General features: G+C 40.4%; 1 protein-coding gene across 1 annotated transcript in view; it reads right to left on the bottom strand.

Annotated features, from left to right (window-relative positions):
• Positions 1-23,920, bottom strand: part of SAMSN1 (SAM domain, SH3 domain and nuclear localization signals 1) — a 231,578-nt gene that overhangs the window by 143,023 nt on the left and 64,635 nt on the right. Inside the window, exon 7 of the mRNA XM_060234405.1 lies at positions 18,713-18,778. Within this exon, the coding sequence (XP_060090388.1) occupies positions 18,713-18,778 (66 nt within the window). The remainder of the gene's footprint in view (positions 1-18,712; positions 18,779-23,920) is intronic.

Genomic DNA, 23,920 nt, shown 5'->3' with positions numbered 1-23,920 from the left:
ACATAGTCTCTCTCAGTTATTTTGAGAAGAAAGAAGTGTCCTCATTTGTTTCTAAATTTAAACTCTATTATGGTTCTGTGCTGTTGTCTGAATTATTATTGAGATTATTTCTTCCTCCTCTGTCTCTCTGATCCTATAATGGCAGGGTTAAGCAGTGGTGTTGTAATGGCATAACCTGCAAAATAGCCCTGGATCTTTGTTCTATACTTATAGTTTTTTCATAGCTATCTTTTTTCACTTTAAGATCTTTTAATTGTTATTTTCTTTTAAAATATAAGAGTTAGATAGATCAACATTTACAACATAAGAGTAAAAATCAGAATAACACAAAATACATTATAATATCTGTCTTGACATAGCAGTAAGGATAATTGTCATCTTTAAACAATGTCAGAACACGTTTAAAAATTAGAAATATAATAAATCGTGACAATAGGAATTACTTGAAATAATCTCATTCTCTACAAGATATTGTACAACAGGAAACCAAACAGATTGGAAGGATTTTTGATAATGTGGCATAATAGATGTGGCATAATAAGAGTGACATCATTCTAGCGTTAATGAAATGATCCCAAAGTTTATTATGCCACATTTGTAGAGAAGGGGCCATTTTATCCCTCCATTTTGTTGCTATAATAATTCTATCAATGGCAAGCAGATTCACAATTAAGACCTTTTGTGAAGCATTACAGGGTAAGGATGGCAAATGGAATAAGAGAAGTATCTCCAGCAACAACAGTAGTTTGCATTTGAGTGGATTTGATCTATGTTTTGTAATCAAAAGTTATGAATAACAGGACAGTACCACCAGCAATGCATGAACTCGCCAGTTCTTCCAACACATCTTGCTAACAGTAGGGTATATGCGGTGGAGTCTTGCTGGAAGTAAATACCACCTATGTAAAATTTTGAAGGAGTTAAATTGGATACTAAATATTTTAAACACAAGGCCTGATTTCTGGCCAGTCTGTGGTTTGAATCCTATTTTGACATTCTTGTTGCCATAACACCTGGAAGGGTAGGTTAGATTCTGTGGCTATTGATAATAGTATTAATAATAGTTTGGTGCTCGGGAGGGCAACAGTGGGAGGGCTTCTAGTGTTCTGGCCTCACTGATGGACCTCCTGATGGCACCTGGGGGTTTTGGCCACTGTGTGACACAGAGTGTTGGACTGAATGAGTTATTGGCCTGATCCAACATGGCTTCTCTTATGTTCTTATTTTGTAAAGTTTTGAGATGAGACCTTTTATCTCACCACTATGACATTTAAGTAAGAGTTCAAATGGGGTTAATGGTTTTGTATAAGTATCCTTCATTTGGAGATTCATAATAATATGACTTAGCTGGAAGAATCTAAACCAGGGGGTGGTGTCTCCAAGCAAAGATTCAGGATCTGAGTTACTGAAGATTGCATTGTTATTTCAAATGAAGAATTGGGGTGGTCCAGATGGGAATAATATATGATTTGTTCAAGTTTACTTTAAGGCCAGCAATGTCAAACATCACCTCAAATAACAGTTAAAGTTTTGTGATAGAACAATCTGGTTTGGAGAGGAAAATGACAATGTCATCTGTGTAAAGGCTTACCATATGAATTTTGTCTTCTATTTTTATACATACAGTCCCCAAATTTGATTGTATTGCCTCTGCTAGGGGTTAGATGGCAAGCACAAATAGAAGGGACGTTGGACAGCCTTGTCTTATCCCTCTACCTAATGGAATTTTCCTTGTGAGGTGGTTAACAAGGACTTTGGCTGTAGGAAGGGTGTCATGACTCAACCCAGCACCCCCCTCCCTTTGTTTATTCACTCTAACAGGGTTGCTTTTAAGATTTAGGCACCTCCATGCTGGGGAGTCATGTAGGGGTCCTTATCTGTTTTCTAGCTTCCTCTGCCCTTGACCTTCAACACTCAGCACAGCCAGGGAGCTATTTAGAGAAACACAGGCGGGTATAACATGCAGCCTTTTGGTAGTCCACCACCACTCCTTTAAAATTAACACCCAGGAGGGGGGAAAGGAGAAACCCCACCTGGCTTCACTAGGGACAAAGCCAACAGCCCTGTAAGGAAGACCAATTGTTGGACAGAAATGTAGCTGTGGTCTAAGATCACTGAATCCCTAGAGAACTCTAATTCACAGCACATTGTTATAGTATTCCCAGCCCCCAAATGTATTCTGGACTACCAATGGCAACCGAGATCTAATTACAAGATGACTCAACAGATATTAGGTTTTGACAGCTCCAGTAGGCTGACAGCAGTCAAAGCAATTAAGGCTAGCTGTAACATTTTCCCCAATTCCACGTAGGCCTTGTCAACATGTCTCTGCAGGTGAAGGGAGTCAAAGGCACTTTACCTGGCAATCCAGATCTTAAAGGGACCCTCCCTACCTGCTGATGGTTTACACACCCCAAGCCATAGAGCCTGATTTAGGGAAGCCTTTTCATGACAGAGGGTGTATATAGCTTTAATAGCCCTTTGAAATTTGGCTCCAAAGTTCATGTCCAATAGATGTAATTTTAAAAGGGATTTCTAAGCTATCGAATGCTTTCTTTAAGTAAATCATGAGGAGGATTGACTCTAGGGGTTTTTTTTTATTTGTTATAGGAGATCACATTCAGGACCTGGCAAATGTTGTCCATAATGGAACATTTTGAGATAAAAGATAAAATCTGCTTGGTCAGGGTTGATGTAATCCAAAATTATTAAATGAAGTCTGGTGGCTAATATTGTAGAGAAAATCTTTGAGTCACAGTTAAGCAAAGCGATGACTCTATAGGAGGATAAGTTATCTAGTGTTGTGCCATTCTTTGGGATTGTGACTATGATGGCCTCCTTCCAAGTTTGGGGCATCCTACCATATTCCAAAACATGACTAAATACAACAGTGGGAGATTCCACTATGTGCATTAAAAACTTTATAGAATTCTAGGCAGTAGCCATAGTTTCTGGAAGCTTCATTAGGTTTTAATCATGTAATGGCCTATTTCACCTCTCTGGGAGTGATATGATTTTCCAGAAGAGTTTGAGGTGTTTGAAGAAGTTTTTTGTTAATATATATTTTTTAAGTTCTGTATGGCCTCCTCCTTAGGAGTAGTCAAAGTGTATAATGTTTTGTAAAATTTAGCGAAGCTACTCCCTATGTCTGCTGAGGTTGTTTTATGATTACACTCTGCATCTTAAACTGAAGAAAGCTGGGGAAGTCATTAGACTGTTCAGGTTTGACCTTGATCACATCCCTTATGAATATACAGTGGAGATGAAGAATAGGTTTAAGAAACTAGAGATGATAGGCAGAGTGCCTGAAGAACTATGGACCGAGGTTCGTGACACTGTACAGAAGGCAGCAATCAGCACCATCCCAAAGAAAAAGAAATGCAAGAAAGCAAAGTGGATGTCTGATGAGGCTTTACAAATAGCTGAGGAAAGAAGGAAAGTGAAAGGCAAAGGTGAAAAGGAAAAATTCAAACAACTGAATGCAGATATTCAGAGAACAGCAAGGAGATATAAGGAGGCCTTCCTGAAGGAACAATGCAAAGCAATTGAGGAAAATAACAGAATGGGAAGGACAAGAGATCTCTTCAAGAAAATTGGAGAAATCAAGGGAACATTTCATGCAAAGATAGCCATGATAAAGGACAAAACTGATAGAGACCTAACAGAAGGAGAAGAGATCAGGAATAGGTGGCAAGAATATACAGAAGAATTATGCAAGAATGATCTCAATGTCCTTGACAAACTTGACAGTGAAATCACTGACCTTGAGCCAGACATCCTGGAGTGTGAAGTCAAATGGGCCTTAGAAAGCATTACTAACAACCAAGTGAATGGAGATGACAGTATCCCAGTTGAGCTATTCAAAGTCCTAAAAGATGATGCTGTTAAAGTGATGCACACATTATGTCAACAAATTTGGAAAATGCAACAGTGGCCACAGGATTGGAAAAGGTCAGTTTATATTCCAATCCCAAAGAAGGGTAATGCCAAAGAATGTTTAAACAATTGCACCATTGCACTCATTTCACATGCCAGCAAGGTCATATTAAAGATCCTACAAGCTAGGCTTCAATAGTATGTAGATCGGGAACTACCAGAACTTCAATCTGGGTTTCGGAAAGGTAGAGAAACTAGAGAAGAAATTGCCAACATTCGCTGGATTCGCGGGAGTATCAGAAAAATGTCTATTTCTGTTTCATTGACTATACTAAAGCCTTTGACTGTGTGGATCGCAACCAACTGTGGCAAGTCCTTAAAGAGGCGGGAGTACCAGAGCATCTCACATGTCTCCTGAGAAACCTGTATAATGGTCAAGAAGCAACTGTCAGAACAGGATATGGAACAACTGATTGGAGTACGACAAGGATGTATATAGTCACCCTCTTTATTTAATTTATATGCAGAGAATATCATGCAGAATGCTGGCCTGGATGAAGCAAAAGCCAGAATTAAGATTGCCGGGAAAAACATCAACAACCTCAGATATGCAGATGATACCACTCTAATGGCAGAAAGTGAGGAGGACCTAAAGAACCTCTTGTTGAGGGTGAAAGAGGAAGCACAAAAGTAGGCTTGCAACTCAACTTTAAAAAAAACTAAGATCATGGCATCTGGCCCCATCACACCTTGGCAAATAGTAGTGACAGACTTCACATTTCTGGGATCCAAGATTACTGCAAATGGTGACTGCTGCCATGAAATTAAAATATGTTTGCTCCTTGGGAGGACAGCTATGGCGAACCTGGGCAGTATAATAAAAAGTAGACACATCACCCTGCCAACAAAAGTCCGTATAGTCAAAGCGATGGTATTCCCAGTAGTAACATATGGCTGTGAGAGCTGCACCATAAGGAAGACCGAGCGCAGAAGAATATATACTTTTTAGCTATGCTGCTGGAGAAGAATCTTGAGAGTCCCTTGGATTGCAAGAAGATCAAATCAGTCAGTCCTAAGGGAAATCAACCCAGACTATTCACTGGAAGGTCAGATGTTGAAGCTGAAGCTCAAATACTTTGGCCACCAAATGAGACGGGAGCACTCGCTGGAGAAGATCCTGAAGCTGGGAAAGACAAAAGGCAAAAGAAGAAGGGGGTGGCAAAAGATGAGATGGCTGGACAGCGTTACTGATGTAACTAACATGAATTTGAGCAGACTTCGGAGGATGGTGGAAGGCAGGAGGGCCTGGCGTGTCTTTGTCCATGGGGTCGCAAAGAGTTGGACTCAACTGTGCAACTGAACAACAACAAACTGCATCTTTAATGCATGCAATTCTCTGGGAAGTCTGTTTCCTCTTTATTCTCCAGGCCAAGATTTGCTTTCTTAAACTTCCGAGTAATGCAGTACCATGAAAACTGTTAGGAGAAAGGTTCAACATGAAAGTGTCATGGTGGGTGATCTAGTTATGCGTATAGAGACCTGGTTATGCTTATAGAGCTCTCATTGTTGCAGTAACAACAACAGTGTAAAACCTAAAAAGTATTGTGCTGGATGCGATTAATTTCATTAGTGTAGTAGCTGGTAGTGATGGTGCATAAGTTGTGCTGTAGGTAAAGGCAGTGGTCCTTCCTGCTTTTAAACCATATAATAACACTGTCTACTGAGCTATTGTATCAAAAGTGATGCTGTATCAGATAGTGATAGTAATCCTACCTTCATTAGAAATAATTTTTTTGTGCAAGTGAGGAATACTCATGTAAACCAGTTTTCTGACAGTGGGTTTTGAATACAAACCAAGCAGAATAGCTGGAACCCACTTTAAATTACTTTCCATAGTCATTGCTTTATAAACAGCTGTTTGTGTGCAACAACTCACCACTCAGATCAGGTCAGTGTCTCCCTGTTACCATAAAGAGCCATTCGGCAAAAGATCGTACATACAAACTGAGTGCCAAGGTGCTGTATATTGAGATGCAGAGCCAAACTGGCCTCCATTCTGCAACTTTCCTGTATTCTTCAGACTTCAGGTTTAACAGTCTGTACAGATATGACTTTGAGTACCAGCATTTTTTATACAAGGTTGCAGAATATTAATATCAAAGTGTATTTTCATGAAATAAAATACCGTGAGAACAGAACACAATAGAGTAAATATGCAATATACTAAAATTTTGAGTGAGTGAATGTATGATGTAGGAAACAAACATTTTTTTCAGACTAAGCCACACTACACAAATCATTTGAGAAATAGATAGGGATGGGAAAGGGAACTATAATGGAAAAGAGATTACAAAATAATAGTATCTGAAGATGTAACATAATGTAACAGATTGTATTAAACCAAGCATGACCTTCTAAAATAAAAGTATGATTTTACGTATCTAAGAACTTTTAATCAGACTATGCCTTGAAAAATAAAAAAGCCTATCGCTTTACACAGAATTAAATCTATCTATAGCTGGTGCATTATAGAACAACTCAGGTTGTTTAGGAGTTTATGGTTTGGATGAAATCCAATATCACTCACAAGTATCTTAACAAAAGATTCAGGAGTGTACATCTGAGTGATCCTTTCATGTTTATTTAAAATTGCAGAGCCACTTGGTTGAATTAGCCATGCTGATTAAAATACTATGATGTACACTGGGCATGGAGCAGGGGTCACTGAGGATGTGCGTAATGGGGGAAGATATTTGTGAAGTTCTTTCATTGTGCAGGGGGTTGGACTAGATGACCCTGGAGGTTCCTTCCAACTCTATGAGTCTACACTGTGGAATTGACCAACAATATTTCTTAAGCAAAAAGCCCCAATAATTTTGAGCTGATAGTCCTCATGGCTCAAATATATAAGCTACAGAAAAGGTGCAAAAAGCTCCTTTGGACTAGATGACCCTGGAGGTCCTTTCCAAATCTATGATTCTATGATACCTGTCACTGTTTCTGCTGGCAAAAGTAAGGCAGGAGGGAGATTAGAAGCTCCTTCTCTCCTTTCGTAGCACTCCCTCACAGTGCCAAGCAAACTGGTTAAGGTGAATTCCTCCAATGTACCTCTGACTGTGAGTTTAGTCATGCACCTACATCTGGTGTATCATTTTTTTATTTGTTTAATTTATATCCCGCTCTATCCCACAAATGGACTTGGGGTGGCTTACAACAAAACAGTAAAAACATCAAAGCAGTAGAAACAGTAAAACAATGAATGACACAATAAAACCGTAACAAAAACCCATGCCTCATGTCAGACAGAGATAGGTACCTAGGGTTGCCAGGTCCACCTCAAGAAATATCTGGGGACTTTGGGGGTGGAGCCAGGAGCAAGGGTGTAACAAGAATAACTGAACCCAGAAGGGAGTTCTGGCCATCACATTTAAAGGAACCATGTTCTTTTTAAATGCCTTCCTTCAACTGGGAATACTGGGGGATAGGGGCACCTTTTTGGGGGGCTCATAGAATTGGGCCCCCGGGTCCAATTTTTTTTTTGAAACTTGGAGGGTGTTTTGAGAAGAGGTACTGGATGCTATGTTGAAATGTTGGTGCCTCTACCTCAAAAAACAGTCCCCATAGAGCTCCAGATACCCACAGATCAATTCTCCATTATACTTTATGGGAACCGGTCTCCAAAGGATATAATGGAGTGCCCAGCAGACATTTCCCTTCTTTAAATATATCCACCAATATTGGTTTCTTAACTTAAAGCAAAGGCTCTCTGTGCAATTTGTGAGATAGTGTGGTAACCATGCTGCTGCACTGAAGCTCAGAAAGAGCACTTTGCTAAGTGAAGTGAAGGTAAGGACACCTGCCTGACCAGTCCAGCCATCCTCAACCAGACCCGACAGGAGCATGTTTCACCAGGCTGAGGCTAAGCAGATGTCCCTTGGGCCAGGGACTACCAGGCAGCCCTTGGGCTAGGAACCACCAAGAGGTGCTGGTCAGCATAGCATAAACTCATATGAGGAGAGGTGGTTCCGCAAGTATGATGGTCCCAGGCTGCATAGAGCTTTATATTTTTAATTTCTGCTGTGATCTTTGTGCTTTTTCTTGATGTTTTATTTTTAAAATTATATTGCCAAATCCCACTAGTTCCCCACCTTTTTATTTTAAACAAAATATTGCAAGATTTTTAAGGATGTTTTTATTTTAAGTTAAAAATAATATCTTTGTGTTTGTGTCCTTCATAAAGTTTTTTATCTCCGCTACCTCATATTACATTTTATGACACACATGGCCTGACCCCACAAAGTCCCATTTTTGTCAGATCTGGCCCTCCTAACAAATGAGTTTGACACCCTTGGGCTAGACAATCAGTTGAACATATGAACATATGAAGCTGCCTTATACTGAACCAGACCCTTGGTCCATCAAAGTTAGTATTGTCTACTCAGACTGGCGGCGGCTCTCCAGGGTCTCAAGCTGAGGTTTTTCACACCCACTTGCCTGGACCCTTTTTAGTTGGAGATGCCAGGGATTGAACCTGGGACTTTCTGCTTACCAAGCAGATGCTCTACCACTGAGCCACCATCCCTTGTCAACCAATGAAGTCCTGTGCCTTGTTGAAGCTAGTAGGGGCTGGGATAACAGCATCCACAGTCCCAATCACGGTTAATAAGTTATATATCTATATCTATCTATCTATCTATCTATCTATCTATCTATCTATCTATCTATCTATCTATCTATCTATCTATCTATCTATCTATCTATCTATCTATCTATCTAAACAGTTGCACGTATTATATTGGTCACAGTACTTTAGCTAACAAAAAAGATTATTTGATTATTTGTATTGATTTGAGTATCCCCCCCCCTGCATTAAAATTCAAAATCAGAACTCCATGTCCAAAATTCATGGACATGTTACTTTTGAATAATTACCGCTGTGCAGTTGGGCTGCTGAGTGTTACCTAATTCTGTAACCACTTGATGCATATTTCACACAAAACCTTCACAAGTCATTGAAGAATTTATGTCCAGATGCAAAAAATCATAAACCTCTTTGCAGTCAACATTAAGCATGCTGAAAATCAATATTCATGGAGAAAGGTTGAATATGAGCAGGGTGATCTCATCCTATGTCTGTGCATGATCATTGCCTTGTGAGTGCAGTTTCTATGTGCATACAAATCATGCCTGTATAAGCACTATCTCCATGTTGGAGAGCATTCAGAAAAGCAGGACAGAGGCTATATATTTAAACATTGTGCATACATAGGTATTGTGCTTATGATATAGCATTTGTTTGTAGATGTGGGAAACATGCTGTTGCCCACTTCCCCTCTGCACTCATTTATTTCCACAAGGGTAATCCCATCTGCAGAAGACTATACAGTCCTAAGAGTTGGAAAGAGCCTTATAGGTCATTTTGTCCAATGACCTGCTCAGTGTAAATAAATGTGGATCATCAGCTGTGATCTGGGTGCAGATATAACAAGGTAATTTTGTGAAGTAATGGATGAGACTATATAAATAATAACTCCATCCAATAAATATTAATAAACTAGTTAAAATTAAAGGGAGCATTACTGGGACAAACAAATTAGCATGAAATAATGTGTCAATGAAAGGGGCATTATTTCAAAGGATTTCATTTTTGCAGAAACCAGAATAAAATACTCTATCCTTGCTTTAATTAAGCATAAACGCCTAATTGTTTTGAACTTCCTATTCAAATGTTGCCAGAGTACAACCTAAAATCAAGTAGATAATCTGGCTATCTGATAGAAGAGACTATGAAAGTTGCTAATAGAAGGTAAGGTCAACAACTTTGTAAAGAAAGTAGCAAAGCAGTATATGAAAACGCATGAATAATAATTAACATTTGGTTTTGATTTGGAACAAGAGTTTGTTCCTAATTTTTATCAGGATTCTAAGAAGCAGCATCTGAGCACCATCCAGACTGCCGTTGGAGGGGCGGGGGGAGGAGATGAATTGTTTATCTAAATTTTGCTCTGTTATTCTTATTGTGCCTGGGGTTTGCTCCAGTAGTCTAGCTGGTTCTGTACCAATCATGGACCACATATAAATTGTTAGGTTGCCTTTGAAAAAAGGAAAAAAAAATATTAAATTGCCATGATGATGCTATAAAAGCATAGTAAATAAGGAAGCTGGCAATCTTGACTGTTTGGATTGGTCTGTGCATCTTTGGGGCCATGAGATTGTATGACCAGCTGCATGTAATTATGGGGAACATTCTCTTAAGAAGGACCAGTAGTTGGTAGTATCATTAGAGCTTTTTGGTCAGCAATAAGAAGAAAAGGCTTTGTTCACGCTTTAATGAAGAATGGCTTTCTCTTTATAAGAATATTCTCCTCTTCGAGGTCTCATTGCTGCATTGCTTGCATTTTGGAGAGCATTATGCCAACCGAAGGTTTGGAACCAGATAAAAAAGAAATAAATTGGCTTGCTCCATATTGAAAAGTACATTGCAACAATGGATGAGTCCTAAGGGTATATATTCCCTGTAATAGTAAAGTTGAATAATTTGGAGATAAAATTCATCCCAGGGTCCTAAAAATGCACCATATTAGTTCAATAGCCCCTCTCATGGATTGCTGCCTTGATGTGGCGAGAGGGTTTACGCGGTTCAGTGAGGATGTGGGCTATGCCATGCATGGCCACCCAAGATGGACAGGCCACAGCTGAGAACTCAGACTAAATGTGATCCACTGGAGAAGGAAATGGCAAACCACTCCAGTATCTTTGCCAAGAAAACCCCATGGACAGTAACAAAAGGCAAGAAGATATGGTGTTGGAAGATGAGCCCCTCAGGTCAGAAGGTGCCCAATATGCTACTGGGGAAGAGCTGAGGGCAAGTCCAAGTAACCACAGAAGGAGTGAAATTGCTGGGCCAGAGCCAAAATGACGCTCAGCTGTGGATGGGTCTGATGGTGAAAGAACACTCCAATGTGATGCTGCAAAGAACAATACTGCCTTGGAACGTGGAATGTAAGATCTATGAATCAAGGTAAGCTGGATGTAGTCAAACAACAAATGGCAAGTCTGAACATCGACATCTTGGAAATCAGTGAACTAAAATGGACAGGAATGGGTGAATTTAACTCAGAGGATCACTACAGCTATTATTGTGGGCAAGAGTTCCGTAGAAGCAATGGTGTGGCCTTTATAGTTAACAAGAGAGTGAGGAAGGCAGTAATAGGATACAATCTCAAAAATGACAGAATGATCTCGGTCTGTATCCAAGGCTAACCATTCAATATCACAGTAATCCAAGTCTATGCCCCAACCACTGATGCAGAAGAGGCTGAAGTGGACCAGTTCTGTGAAGATCTGCAACGTTTTCTAGAATTCACACCAATACCTCCTCATCATAGGGGACTGGAATGCCAAAGTGGGAGGTCAAAAGGTAACCAGAACAACTGACAAGTTTGTCCTTGGAGAACAAAATTAAGCCAGGCAAAGGGTAATAGAATTTCGTCAAGAGCCGGTTATAGCAAACACCCTCTTCCAACAACCTAAAAGGCGACTCTACATGTGGACATCACCTAATGGGCAACACAGAAATCAGATTGATTATATACTCTGCAGTCAAAGATGGAGAAGCTCCTTACAGTCAGCAAAAACAAGACCTTGAGCTGACTGCGGCTCAGATCATGAGCTGCTCATTGCAAAATTCAGGCTTAAACTGGGGAAGCCATTAGGCCATTCAGGTTTGACCTTGATCACATCCCTTATGAATACACAGTGGAGGTGAAGAATAGGTTTAAGGAACTAGAGTTGGTAGACAGAGTGCCTGAAGAACTATGGACCGAGGTTCATGACATTGTACAGAAGGCAGCAATCAGCACCATCCCAAAGAAAAAGAAAAGCAAGAAAGCAAAGTGGCTGTCTGATGAGGCTTTAAAAATAGCTGAGGAAAGAAAGAAAGTGAAAGGCAAAGGTGAAAAGGAAAAATTCAACCAATTGAATGCATATTTTCAGAGAACAGCAAGGAGAGATAAGGAGGCCTTCCTGAAGGAACAATGCAAAGCAGTAGAGGAAAACAATAGAATGGGAAGAACAAGAGATCTCTTCAAGAAAATTGGAGAAATCAAGGGAACGTTTTATGCAAAGATGGCCATGATAAAGGACAAAAATGGTAGGGATTTAACAGAAGCAGAAGAGATCAGGAAGAGGTGGCAAGAATACACATAAGAATTATGCAAGAATGATCTCAATGTCCTTGACAACCTTGACAGTGAAATCACTAACCTTGAGCCAGACAGCCTGGAGTGTGAAGTCAAATGGGCCTTAGAAAGCATTACTAACAACTAAGCGAGCAGAGATGATGGTATCCCAGTTGAGCTATTCAAAGTCCTAAGATGATGCTCTTCATAAAGTGATGCACACATTATGTCAACAAATTTGGAAAATGCAACAGTGGTCACAGGATTGAAAAAGGTCAGTTTATATTCCAATCCCAAAGAAGGGTAATGCCAAAGAATGCTCAAACTATCGCACCATTGTACTCATTTCACATGCCAGCAAGGTCATGTTAGAGATCCTACAAGCTAGGCTTCAGCAATATGTAGATCGGGAACTTCCAGAAGTTCAATCTCGGTTTCAGAGAAGTAGAGGAACTAGAGATAAAATTGCCAACATTCGCTGGATTATGGAGAAAGCACGGGAGTATCAGAAAAATGTCTATTTCTGTTTCATTGACTATGCTAAAGCCTTTGACTGTGTGGATCACAACGAACTGCGGCAAGTCCTTAAAGAGACGGGACTACCAGACCACCTTGCGTGTCTCCTGAGAAACCTGTATAAGGATGAAGAGGCAACTGTCAGAACGGGATATGGAACAACTGATTGGTTTAGAATAGGAAAAGGAGTTTGACAAGGATATATATTGTAACCCTGCTTATTTAATTTGTATGCAGAGTGCAATGCTGGCCTGGATGAACCAGAAGTCGGAATTAAGATTGCAGGGAAAAGCATCAACAACCTCAGATATGCAGATGATACCACTCTAATGGCAGAAAGTGAGGAGGACCTAAATAACCTTTTGTTGAGGGTAAAAGAGGAGAGCACAAAAGTAGGCTTGAAACTCAACATTAAAAAAACTAAGATCATGGCATCCAGCCCCATCACACCATGGCAAATAGAAGGGGAAGACATGGTAGTAGTGACAGACTTCACATTTCTGGGATCCAAGATTACTGCAGATGGTGACTGCTGCCATGAAATTAAAAGACATTTGCTCCTTGGGAGTACAGCTATTTTATGCACAAAATTATACAAAAGTAGGCTTGAAACTCAACATCAAAAAAACTAAGGTCATGGCTTCTGGTCCATCACACCATGGCAAATAGAAGGGGAAGACATGGAAGTAGTGACATTCACATTTCTGGGATCCAAGATCACTGCAGATGGTGACTGTAACCATGAAATTAAAAGACGTTTGCTCCTTGGGAGGACATCTATGGTGAACCTGGGCAGTATAATAAAAAGTAGAGACATCACCCTGCCAACAAAAGTCCGTATAGTTAAAGCGATGGTATTCCCAGTAGTAATGTTTGGCTATGAGAGCCGGACCATCAGGAAGGCCGAGTGCAGAAGAATAGATGCTTTTGAGATGTGGTGCAGGAGAAGACTCTTGAGAGTCTCTTGGACTGCAAGAAGATAAATCAGTCAGTCCTAAGGGAAATCAACGCAGACTGTTCACTGGAAGGTCAGATGCTGAAGCTGAAGCTCAAATACTTTGACCACCAAATGAGAAAGGAGCACTCCCTGGAGATGCTAGGAAAGACAGAAGGCAAAAGAAGAAGGGGACGGCAAAAGATGAGATGGCTGGACAGCATTACTGATGTAACAAACATGAATTTGAGCAGACTTCAGAGGATGGTGGAAGGTGGGAGGGCCTGGCATGACTTTATCCATGGGGTCGGTCTCGACTGTGCGACTGAATGACAACAACAAAAGCTCAATAGCAAACTTTATCAGAGCATTGTTATCTGTATTTTTAAATTTCCTTCATGAAGCCTCATTGCTTGTATCCAGTATCCATGGATAGTGTTTTGGCCAGCAATAAAATGGAAGAGACTGGCTTACTCCTTTACTACATACAACTCAACAAGAAAACAATATTAAGAATGCTGATGAAGTGGCAACACAAAACACACTAATTGTTATAACTAGTCATTTTTATGCTGTATTACTAAATAACAATGAGCTCTGTTGATAATGGTTGATTTTACGGTAATTTGTAAATTCAAAAGTAGTTTATATATATATATATGGTATGGTAGCCATACATTTCACAGTTACGTTTTTTGTCTCCAGTAGTCTTCCAGCAATAAAAGAAAAATGTAGAAAGATCAAAATTTATTTTGTGCAATAAAAATATTTTACTTTGCACACTTGTTCAACACAGAACCCAAAAGAATATCAACTCCTTCATATACCAAACACACACACACACACACATAATGGCATGCATGTGGAATATTTTTGAGGCTGTTTCTTATTGTTTTAATGTTGTACAAGAGTACAATTATACTCTTCTGCAAATAAAAACAAAACAAATGCTTTTCAGGACATCAAGGATTTGCAGAGGTCTGAAGAGATCTGTTCTCTTTTTGTTGTTTTTTGTCATACAACAACCCTCCAAAAGAAACACAGATTTTGACAGATTGGGCTGGATCCAGCCAATTTTTTTGCCCAATCTCATCTCATCCCCCTCTTTACTGTATCCCCCGCCTCATATAGTTTTGATCCATGCAGGTCCCATGCAGCCTTATTGGTGGTGAGAGGGAACTTCTCCCTTTTTCATCAGATAAAAAGGTGATTGAATCCAACCCAGTGAGTTTGGCTCTGGTATATACAGAACCCCAGATGTAAGATCTAAGGAGGAACTTGGCATGGAAGGCATTTTTAAAGATTACTGCTGATTTCCTGCAAGCCACACAGTATATATGCCAAACAAAGCAAAATCTCCAAAGCAAAATCTCTTTATTGACCTCAATATGTATATTCTTTGTTAGCAGTTTCATCTGCGATCTTCTTTGCTGTGCTGGATGGATAGTATGTAATGCAGAACAAACTTCTCATTAATACAGCTTATTAAGCAGTTTACTTAAAGGCTCATGGTCATCAGTTTTCACCAAAAAAAAAAAATCCAATAAACTTATTTTTATTTATACACAATGGTGGGAAATCACTCTTCACTCCAGAGACAAGCCAATAAACAGAACTTTTATCTCAGAAAGAACCTAAGCAATGAAAATATTGGAGAACCATTGCAACTCACTTGCTCTGAGGTAACTTTAATGGTGGCTAGATTTCTTCAACAGGCCATGGAAATACGACAGAGAATGGTTTTGGAATGACCACATTTTATTTGTTTTAATTATTTAGTTTGGCTAAATTCGACACATATATATTTTACTTATTTTATGTATATTAGCTCCCTATGTACTCTATAATCTAGGATTTTATATTATTTATATTGCTATTTTACTGCTAAATCTGTTTTATGCCAATAAAGGCTTGCTGCTGTTGTTGTATATTATGGGAAACAGTAATATTGCTTCTACAGAAGTCAGATTGAAGAACGTAGATTTATACCCTGTCTTTCTCTCTGAATCAGAGACTCAGAGCGGCTTAAAATCTCCTATATCTTCTCCCCCACAACATACACCCTGTGAGGGGGTGGGGCTGAGAAGGCTCTCACAGCAGCTGCCCTTTCAAGGACAACCTCTATGAGAGCTATGGCTGACCCAAGGCCGTTCCAGCAGCTGCAAGTGGAGGAGTGAGAAATCAAACCCGGTTCTCCCAGAAAAGAGTCCACTCACTTAACCACTACACCAAACTGGCTCACCAAACTGGCACCACACCAAAATGGCCTGTACGGTAAACTGTTCCCACAAGTTTATCAATTGTAACATGGGAATAGATTATCTAGCCAGCTGGCCAATTGCTATATTAGAGGATTTAAATAGGGCACATGGACATATGAAGCTGCCTTATGTGGAGACAAACTGCTGGGTTCAGTATTCACTATTGTTTACTCAGATTGGTAGTATATCTTCAAAGTCTCAGGAGAAGAGATATTGCCAACTCCTCCTACCCAAGGCTCTTTTATAGAATATCCCAGTAAAAGCGTGACACCTTCTGACATGGGAGCCATCATGGTACAGCAGTTAGCTAGGACTAGGACTGAGCTCAAATCCCCACTCTTTCATGATGCTCCCTGGTTAACCTTACATGTTGTTGTGAAGATAAAACAGGGAAGGGAGAGCCAGGCACATCACTTCGATCTCCTTGCAGAAAGAGTGGGTAAAAGCGTACAAGACTGATGGCTATTCCACCACCCAATAGAAATAAGTCTTTTATTTATTTATTTTTCATCAGTAACATGTAAGTGAGATGACGACTGTTATTTAACATCTACATGCGGCCCCTTGCCCAGGTTGCCCAGAGGTATGGGCTAGGCTGTCACCAGTATGCAGATGACACCCAGCTCTATCTGCTGATGGGCGGCCAGTCCGACTCCACCCCTGAAGATCTGCAAGCTGTGGCGAGGTGGCTCAAGCTGAGTAGACAAATTAAATTCAACGAAGACGGAGGTCCTGTATCTGAGTTGCTGCGGTCTGGGACCAGAGGTCCATTTACCGACCTTTGATGGAGCACAGCTTATGCTGGCGCCCAAGGTTAAAAGCTTCGGGGTGCTCTTTGATTCCTCTCTAACAATAGAGGCCCAAGTAGCTGCCACTGCCAAGTCAACTTTTTACCATCTGCGGATGCCAAGGCAGTTGATCCCCTCTCTCGAATGCAACGACTTGGCAACAGTGATCCATGCTATGGTCACCTTGAGACTGGATTACTATGATGCCCTCTACATGGGACTGCCCTTGTCCCAAATCCGGTGACTCCAACTAGTGTAGAATGCTGCAGCTAGGCTGTTAATGGGAATTCCTTTACAGGAACACATTCAGCCTGTGCTGAAAGTGTTGCACTGGCTACCGATAGTGTACTGGATTCGCTTCAAGGTTCTGGTCATTACCTTTAAAGCCCTATATGTCCAGGGTCCTGCATACCTTAGAGACAGCCTTTCCCTGCATATGCCCCAGCGAGCACTTCGGTCCGGATCTCAAAACCTGCTGACAGTTCCCAGCATTAGAGAAATTAAGCTTAAATCAACTAGAGCCAGGGCCTTTTCCGTTGCTGCCCCTAGCTGGTGGAATGAGTTGCTGGAGGGGGTCAGGGTCCTGCGAGAGCTTTCACAGTTCTGCAGGGCCTGCAAAATGGCACTCTTCCACACATTTTCATAATGGCAACATAATACTACCAACGGATCTATCTTATCACGCAATGGCGATCCTGGGACCTCTTAGAACATCTAATATCGACCATCTAGCTATTTACCATCATTAGAATTTTAATTATCTGAAACTATTGTACTAGCACCTGTTGATGTTTTAATATTTGTTCTTATATTTTTATGTTCTTACTGTTGTATTATCTTGTTTGGTCTCCTAATCTGATTGTATGACCCTTAATCTGTGAGCCGCCCTGAGCCTGCCTTTGACAGGGAGGGTGGGACATAAATTAAATAAATAAATACATAAGAAGTAATAATATACACCAAGATACGTTAGAAAATAAGCTCAACTGGATAATACAATTGCTTGTAACATATGGGGTTTATGTAACTATCTCAACAACCCTTAAGCTACATTGACTCCAAGATTGTGTATGAGGTAAGTGCTTATAACATATAATAAGTATTTTCAACTACGAACACCAGCATGAAAGGCACCTTTAAACTTACATGATGGAAATTTCCAGGGAAAACTACTATCTCCTGTATGTCTTCTCTGACAGTGGATCTAATCAGACATGACACTTTCTATGTGTACACTTACAGGTAATTTGTAATGGAAATGCATATATGATGAATGGCTGCTTTCTTCCAAGTGAGATAAAGATATGAAGCTGCTGATACTGCTTTGTGAGCTGCCTGGGAGCAGAAAGAAAGTAGCATGTCCTGGGTAAGGCAGTCAAATGAGTGGATGAACAAAGAAGCTTGGAAGGGCTGCGAGCATGAGAAATTGGGTGAGGAGGGAACTTTAGAAGTGAGCAGAGGGTGGTCAAATCTTGGGAGTGGCAATGGTTTGCTGAGGTCACTAAATACTTTGAAGAGAGGCCAGCCTCAGCTGGTTCAGCAATCATTTGATCTCCCTATGCTTGGTTAACCTGCTGGTGCTTTTGTCACTGCTTTTGTTCCTGCTATCATGAAAATTCCATCCACCATTCTCTTTCACCCTCAGTGGTCAGTGCCACCCAGTTTTTCAGCCACCAGTTGTTGCTTCCAGGAATCATGTATTTGCTTTGCTATGGAAGAAATCAGCCAACTACCATATGGACAGTACAGTTACAAATTACCTGTAAGGGTATATATGGAAAGTGTTACATCTGGTTAGACCTCAAGTACTGACTAACTGCATGATGTTGGAAACAGTCCATATTTACATATAAATTGCAATTCTTCCATCCCAAGTCACGGAGGATCGGCATTCGCTGAGCATTGACAGAGTGCTACTTAAACAGTTCCTTTCTAAAGCTGTGCCATTTTGCCGCAGCCTGGTCTTCAAAGATCTCAATCCAGGCACAAATCCTGCTGAAGCAACTAAGCTATGACTGGCAAAAACCCCTGAGGATCTGAGCCATAGATCTGGAGAGATTTGCTTCAATAATGTTACAAATGTAAATCATAAAGAGAAGTTGCATCAAAAACTCTTTTCAGAATTTAGAACAAACAATATCAACTGTGGTAGCTCACCATATCACTAGATGCATCATGATTATCATGACTCTGATGTGGAATCCACTGTTCCAGGGTCATTACCTTGACCATGAAAGGTAAAAATAATACAAGAAGCTTAGTAACTATAATATCACACATGCAGCTATCAAACTGTCATAACTGAATATTAGAGAGATTTTATACATGTCATGGCCAGACACATTTAAACCCAGATCTGCCCCAAATAGGGGCAGAAAAGAAAAACAGTTCCAACGGGGGTATGTAGGTACAGTGCACTCACCATCTACCTGCTGAGTCCCCTGCTGGGCACTTGGATTTTAGTTGAACAATATTGAAAGTGAAGTAGACTAAAGCCTAGTCTATGCATGCAGCCAAATGAGGTATTAAAATTGAGGAGTTAAAATGAACTTTATCACTTCAGAGTGCAGATGGAAAGACACACATTTTTAATTTTTCCATTTAATACCTTTCTATTGATAAAAATTAGAATATCAGGGGGAAATGTTTCTTGCCATAGTCTCGACAATCTGTATCAGTTTTTCACTTTCACAGAATTGATAAGTTCCAGCATCTCTGGAAAACATAACCCCTAAACTGCAAGTGTGATCCACTGTACCATTTTAGCACTACATTATACTATCTTAGTGCTCTGCCATCTCATTGCTGCTACATACTGCTGCATATTTAGACCAGGCTTCAGGAAAAAATACTCAGGAACAGGAACATTGTTAGTAGCATGTGGGTGAGAGAACATTCCTGCACTCTTCCATCTCGGGTTACCTCTGTTTCCAAGTTATTCCTGGAAGATTCAGATTTAAAATGTTGATTTTCTAAGGTTGCCAGTGGGAGAGCAGATGTGGCGGAGGAGCAGAAGGACATCAGTTTTGGGAATAGCTGATTTTTGTTCTTTCTCCTTGTAGCCACTGGAATGCTGGCAGGCAAGGCTCACTGTGAGTGGGAGATCTCCTGCCCACACCCGAGCTGACACATGGCAACACTAACTTTCTGCCATCAAGTCTAGTCTGATATTCTGGCACAAATATATTTCAATAGAGGCAGTTCACTCAATGGGTGCGTTCATACACTGTGGAAGAATGGCAAAATCTACTTGCAAACAGTCACCATGTAAAGCACCCAATGATTCACAGCTGAATATGTGTTGAGAGACTGAGTTAAGTACATGAAGCAGAATTAAGAAGCAGTACTTTTATGCAATACTTAATAATCTGGAATATTTTCCATATCCTTTATTGAAACTATTTATAAAATATATTTATTAGAGCATTTACATCCTGCTTAATCAGCCATATCAGACTCTTGCTGGGTCTGTAGTTTACAGATGCCAATGAACAAGGCTATCAAAGCTGACTGGTTATGTTTATATGTTTCCTTCTTTTATTTGTCTTGGCACTTTAATAATACCTAACATAATGATGCTATTTTTTCTCTTTGTACATCTGTATGAGGATAGAATGTCTAGAAACAGCCTAAGAATTTATGTGGTGGAAATGGGTCCTGAAACATTTTTGAAAATATATCCTGAAGAGTTTCATTGTTTATTTTATATTTTTCCTCCACATTCTGTGAAACATCTGTATTGGGAAAGGTGAGTACTGTCATAGAACAAGCAGACAAAATACACTGGGAATAAAATTTAACTTCAGTGAATATTCCTTTTAGTGAACTGTAAGCAAAAACATTCCAACCACAAGCTCTGGTAGTATTTATCTTTTAAGGCATTACTTGCTTAGGTTTAAAAACTGTTCTACCACAATGGAGGCCAAGATCTTTGACAAGTATGCCCTGAGTTAAACCTAGAGCTTGTGAGAAAAATACCCCTATTTCCAGAACATCGTAGTCACCTGCTGGGTTGCCAGTGTGTCTGGAGACTCAACTCACACACATCTGCCAGATAAGGTGGGTTCTGTCTACCAAACTGGAAGGGACTTATGAGTACTAACAGCCATAACGTTGCAGCAGCACTCCGTGCCTCCGGAAGAGTGCTAGCCAAGAGAACAGATGGGTTTCCAATCACTCCGTGCGAACTCCATCTTGGCTGTTGGAGCGGAAGAAGTTGTGCAGCCAGGAACTGTCCGGGCAAGCTTCAGCCTTGACCACAGAATCCACTTTGGGAGGTTAACACCACAAGCAACTATCCTACTGCTGTGCCAGACTCCATTACATTGAAGTGAGAGGCTCACGTACTCAACAGATGTGACCTGTGCATGAGACCATCAAGCTTATCTTAGGCGTGGATACTGCCAGACCGCCTAAGCCTTTGTCTATTGGAACCCAAGACAAAGACTGGTGCCAAGAGAAGACAGAAGAAGAGGAAGACCATCTTCAGTGAGCCAAGCTTCTTTGTGTAAACCGGGTGTTACCTTAGGTAGTAATTCGGCCACCTATTGTCACCTTTTTAGATAAGTTTGATAAACTCAAGTATACCTCCACCCAGTAATTCCCCCCATTCTTTCCTTTAACGGTCATCCTGGAGCCTCCCACCCTGGCCCATTGTTACCTGGAAGTCCAATCAAGTAACCAGGGCCCAAACTTGTTCATTGGTCACTTATGGACACCCAATTAGGTGCCACCAGTTAACTTGCTATTGGCTACTGCATAAGTCCAGCCCTTATGGTCATTGCAGTGCCTCCCCTTTTTCTGAGGCCATGTGCCAGCTGACCATTGTCATCCACCCCTGTACCTCCCATCCCCTAAGGGCTCAAGGTAGTCCTTATAACTTGTGACCCAGCTCCTCACAGGTGTGCATCTAGCAGTATCCCAGTTCCGCTGTCTAGATACATCCCCGATTCTTGACCAGTTGAGGGTCCCCTCTCCCTAGTCCTCGTTCGTCGCCTTTGGAGCCTTCCTTGAAGACTACGATAGATAATTATCACCCTGTTTGTCCATCCTTGTGTTGTCTCTGAATCTCTCTCTATTTTTCTTAGGACTGTATGTATGTTTTATGAGTTTATTATCTTGTAGGTGTGTCTATATTTTTCTGGAATAAATTTTAATTGTTTTTACTTAATTAGTGTCCCTGGTAATTTTAAGCAATAATTTCTGGATGTGTATCCTGTATACATAGATTAAAAGATCCTGTTTAAGCCAGCTGCCCACCTGTCAATTCCCCTACCTTGTTTTGAGGGCATTTTGGCTTACAAGCTTGGGACCATGCCACTTCAGTGAATTCTACTCACATATACGGCTGTCTACTCATATTTACAAGTGTACTATAATGTGCCATCCACAACAAAATAAGGTTGATTTTTATTTATTTAATACATTTTTATCCCACTGCTTAACCACTTGGCCTCCAAGAAAGCTAACATTCCTTGAAACACATAATACATTATATTTTACTAAAAATACTGACAAATATTAATTAATAACAAACATATTCAAAACACATATTTTAGCTCAATCAATTAATTATATATATAATCAAGTAATACAATTAATTAATGTGTATATATGTGTGTGTATATATATGTTTGTATGTATATATGTGTAAATGTAACTGTAAATGTGTCTGCAATTGTCTTCCTTCAAATACTTGCAAGCTAGTAATTTTCTTCTGCTTCTGCAATATTCTGCTCTTTCCAAACATTCAGATACATTACATCAGCTTCAAACATTGAGATGTGCAGTAATTCTGCCTCTCTATCATTTCTATCAAAGGACAGAGGTCCTTTGCCTGAGCTGTGGCAGCCTGGGAAGGGAAATCCCCCTATCAGCTTTTGACAGTGCGCCATTAGAAATGGCACGCAAGGTCAAGAGCTTGGGGGTGCTCCTGGAGCCTTCCTTGTCAATGGAGGCCCAGATAGCAGCCACTGCTAAATCCGCCTTTTTTCATCTTAGGCAGGCGAGGCGGTTAGCCCCCTTCCTGGAGTGCGATGACCTGACAACAGTGATCCATGCAATGGTCACCTCAAGGTTGGATTACTGTAATGCCCTCTACATGGGGCTGCCCCTGTGCTGAACCCGGAAACTGCAGTTAGTGCAGAACGCGGCAGCCAGGCTGTTATTGGGGCTCCCTAAGTGGGAGCACATACAGCCGAGGCTGAGGGAACTGCACTGGCTGCCAATAGTGTACCGGATTTATTATAAGGTGCTGGTTATTACCTTTAAAGCCCTATATGGCCGAGGACCTGCCTACCTTAGGGACCGCCTCTCCCCATATATTCACCAGAGGGTACTGAGATCTGGTTCGCAAAATCTATTGACAATCCCTGGGCCGAAGGAGGCCAAACTGAAAGCTACAAGAGAAAGGGCCTTCTCGATTACAGCTCCCCACTGGTGGAACCAATTGCCAGAAGAGGTGCAGGCCCTGCGGAGCCTTGCCCAGTTCTGCAGGGCCTGCAAGACTACCCTTTTTCAGCTGGCTTTTTTAAAAGGTGGAATCTATTGTACCATCATCACGAAAAATTGTAAGATGAGTAACATCGAGATGTAACACCAAACTAAATTGATGGAACTGAATTTGATTGTTTTAATTAGATGGTTTTAATGTATGATAATAGTATATATAAGTGAGTTGTAATATGTTGTGTAAACAGTGTACTTTTTAACTATTGTAATGTTTGTATATTATGTTATATGATGTGAGCCACCCTGAGCCTGCTCCGGCGGGAAGGGCGGGATACAAATTAAATATTATTATTATTATTATTATTCTTTTGATGCTTTAATTTTTTTTTGCTTTGTTACATTTTATATTATAAATCAAACAGTTTCATACTATTTCAAATACTTTTGTGTGTTATTTTAAGCCCAATGTATAAGGTGTCTAGAAGTATCTTCGCATCTCTAGATATTCAAAGTCTGTTTATAAAGAAAATCATTGGCAAGAAAGGACAAAAACCTCTTGTAATTTCTAATTTGATTGCTGATTTTGGAGCCACAAGTAACCATGCTGTCATTGGCCACACCTGTTTCTGCTGTGCATTCTTGTTCTGCAGTGTTCAGCAACTAAAGAATCATTAATTACTTTTATAATATTATGCATAGGCCCAAGAGTCAGGCTTCTTTAATTGCTCATACTAGTAGGTTAATTAATGTAGTCTTCTGAAGAAGAGTGCCTGGAGCCACAGTATATGTTTATAAAATCTGAGAAACATTCAGGACACATACACCAAACTGTAGCTTGCCAGATTGATTGAAGCACTTAGTATAGGTCTGTGTTAGATAAAATTGTAGCCAGCTAATTTAACAGTAGGCTAGCTA

The sequence above is a fragment of the Heteronotia binoei genome, chromosome 3 (genome assembly GCF_032191835.1).
Source record: "Heteronotia binoei isolate CCM8104 ecotype False Entrance Well chromosome 3, APGP_CSIRO_Hbin_v1, whole genome shotgun sequence".
NCBI classification, from domain to species: Eukaryota; Metazoa; Chordata; class Lepidosauria; order Squamata; family Gekkonidae; genus Heteronotia; species Heteronotia binoei.
The sequence above is the reverse complement of the archived record's forward strand: the minus strand, read 5'-3'. Positions and strand labels throughout refer to the sequence as shown.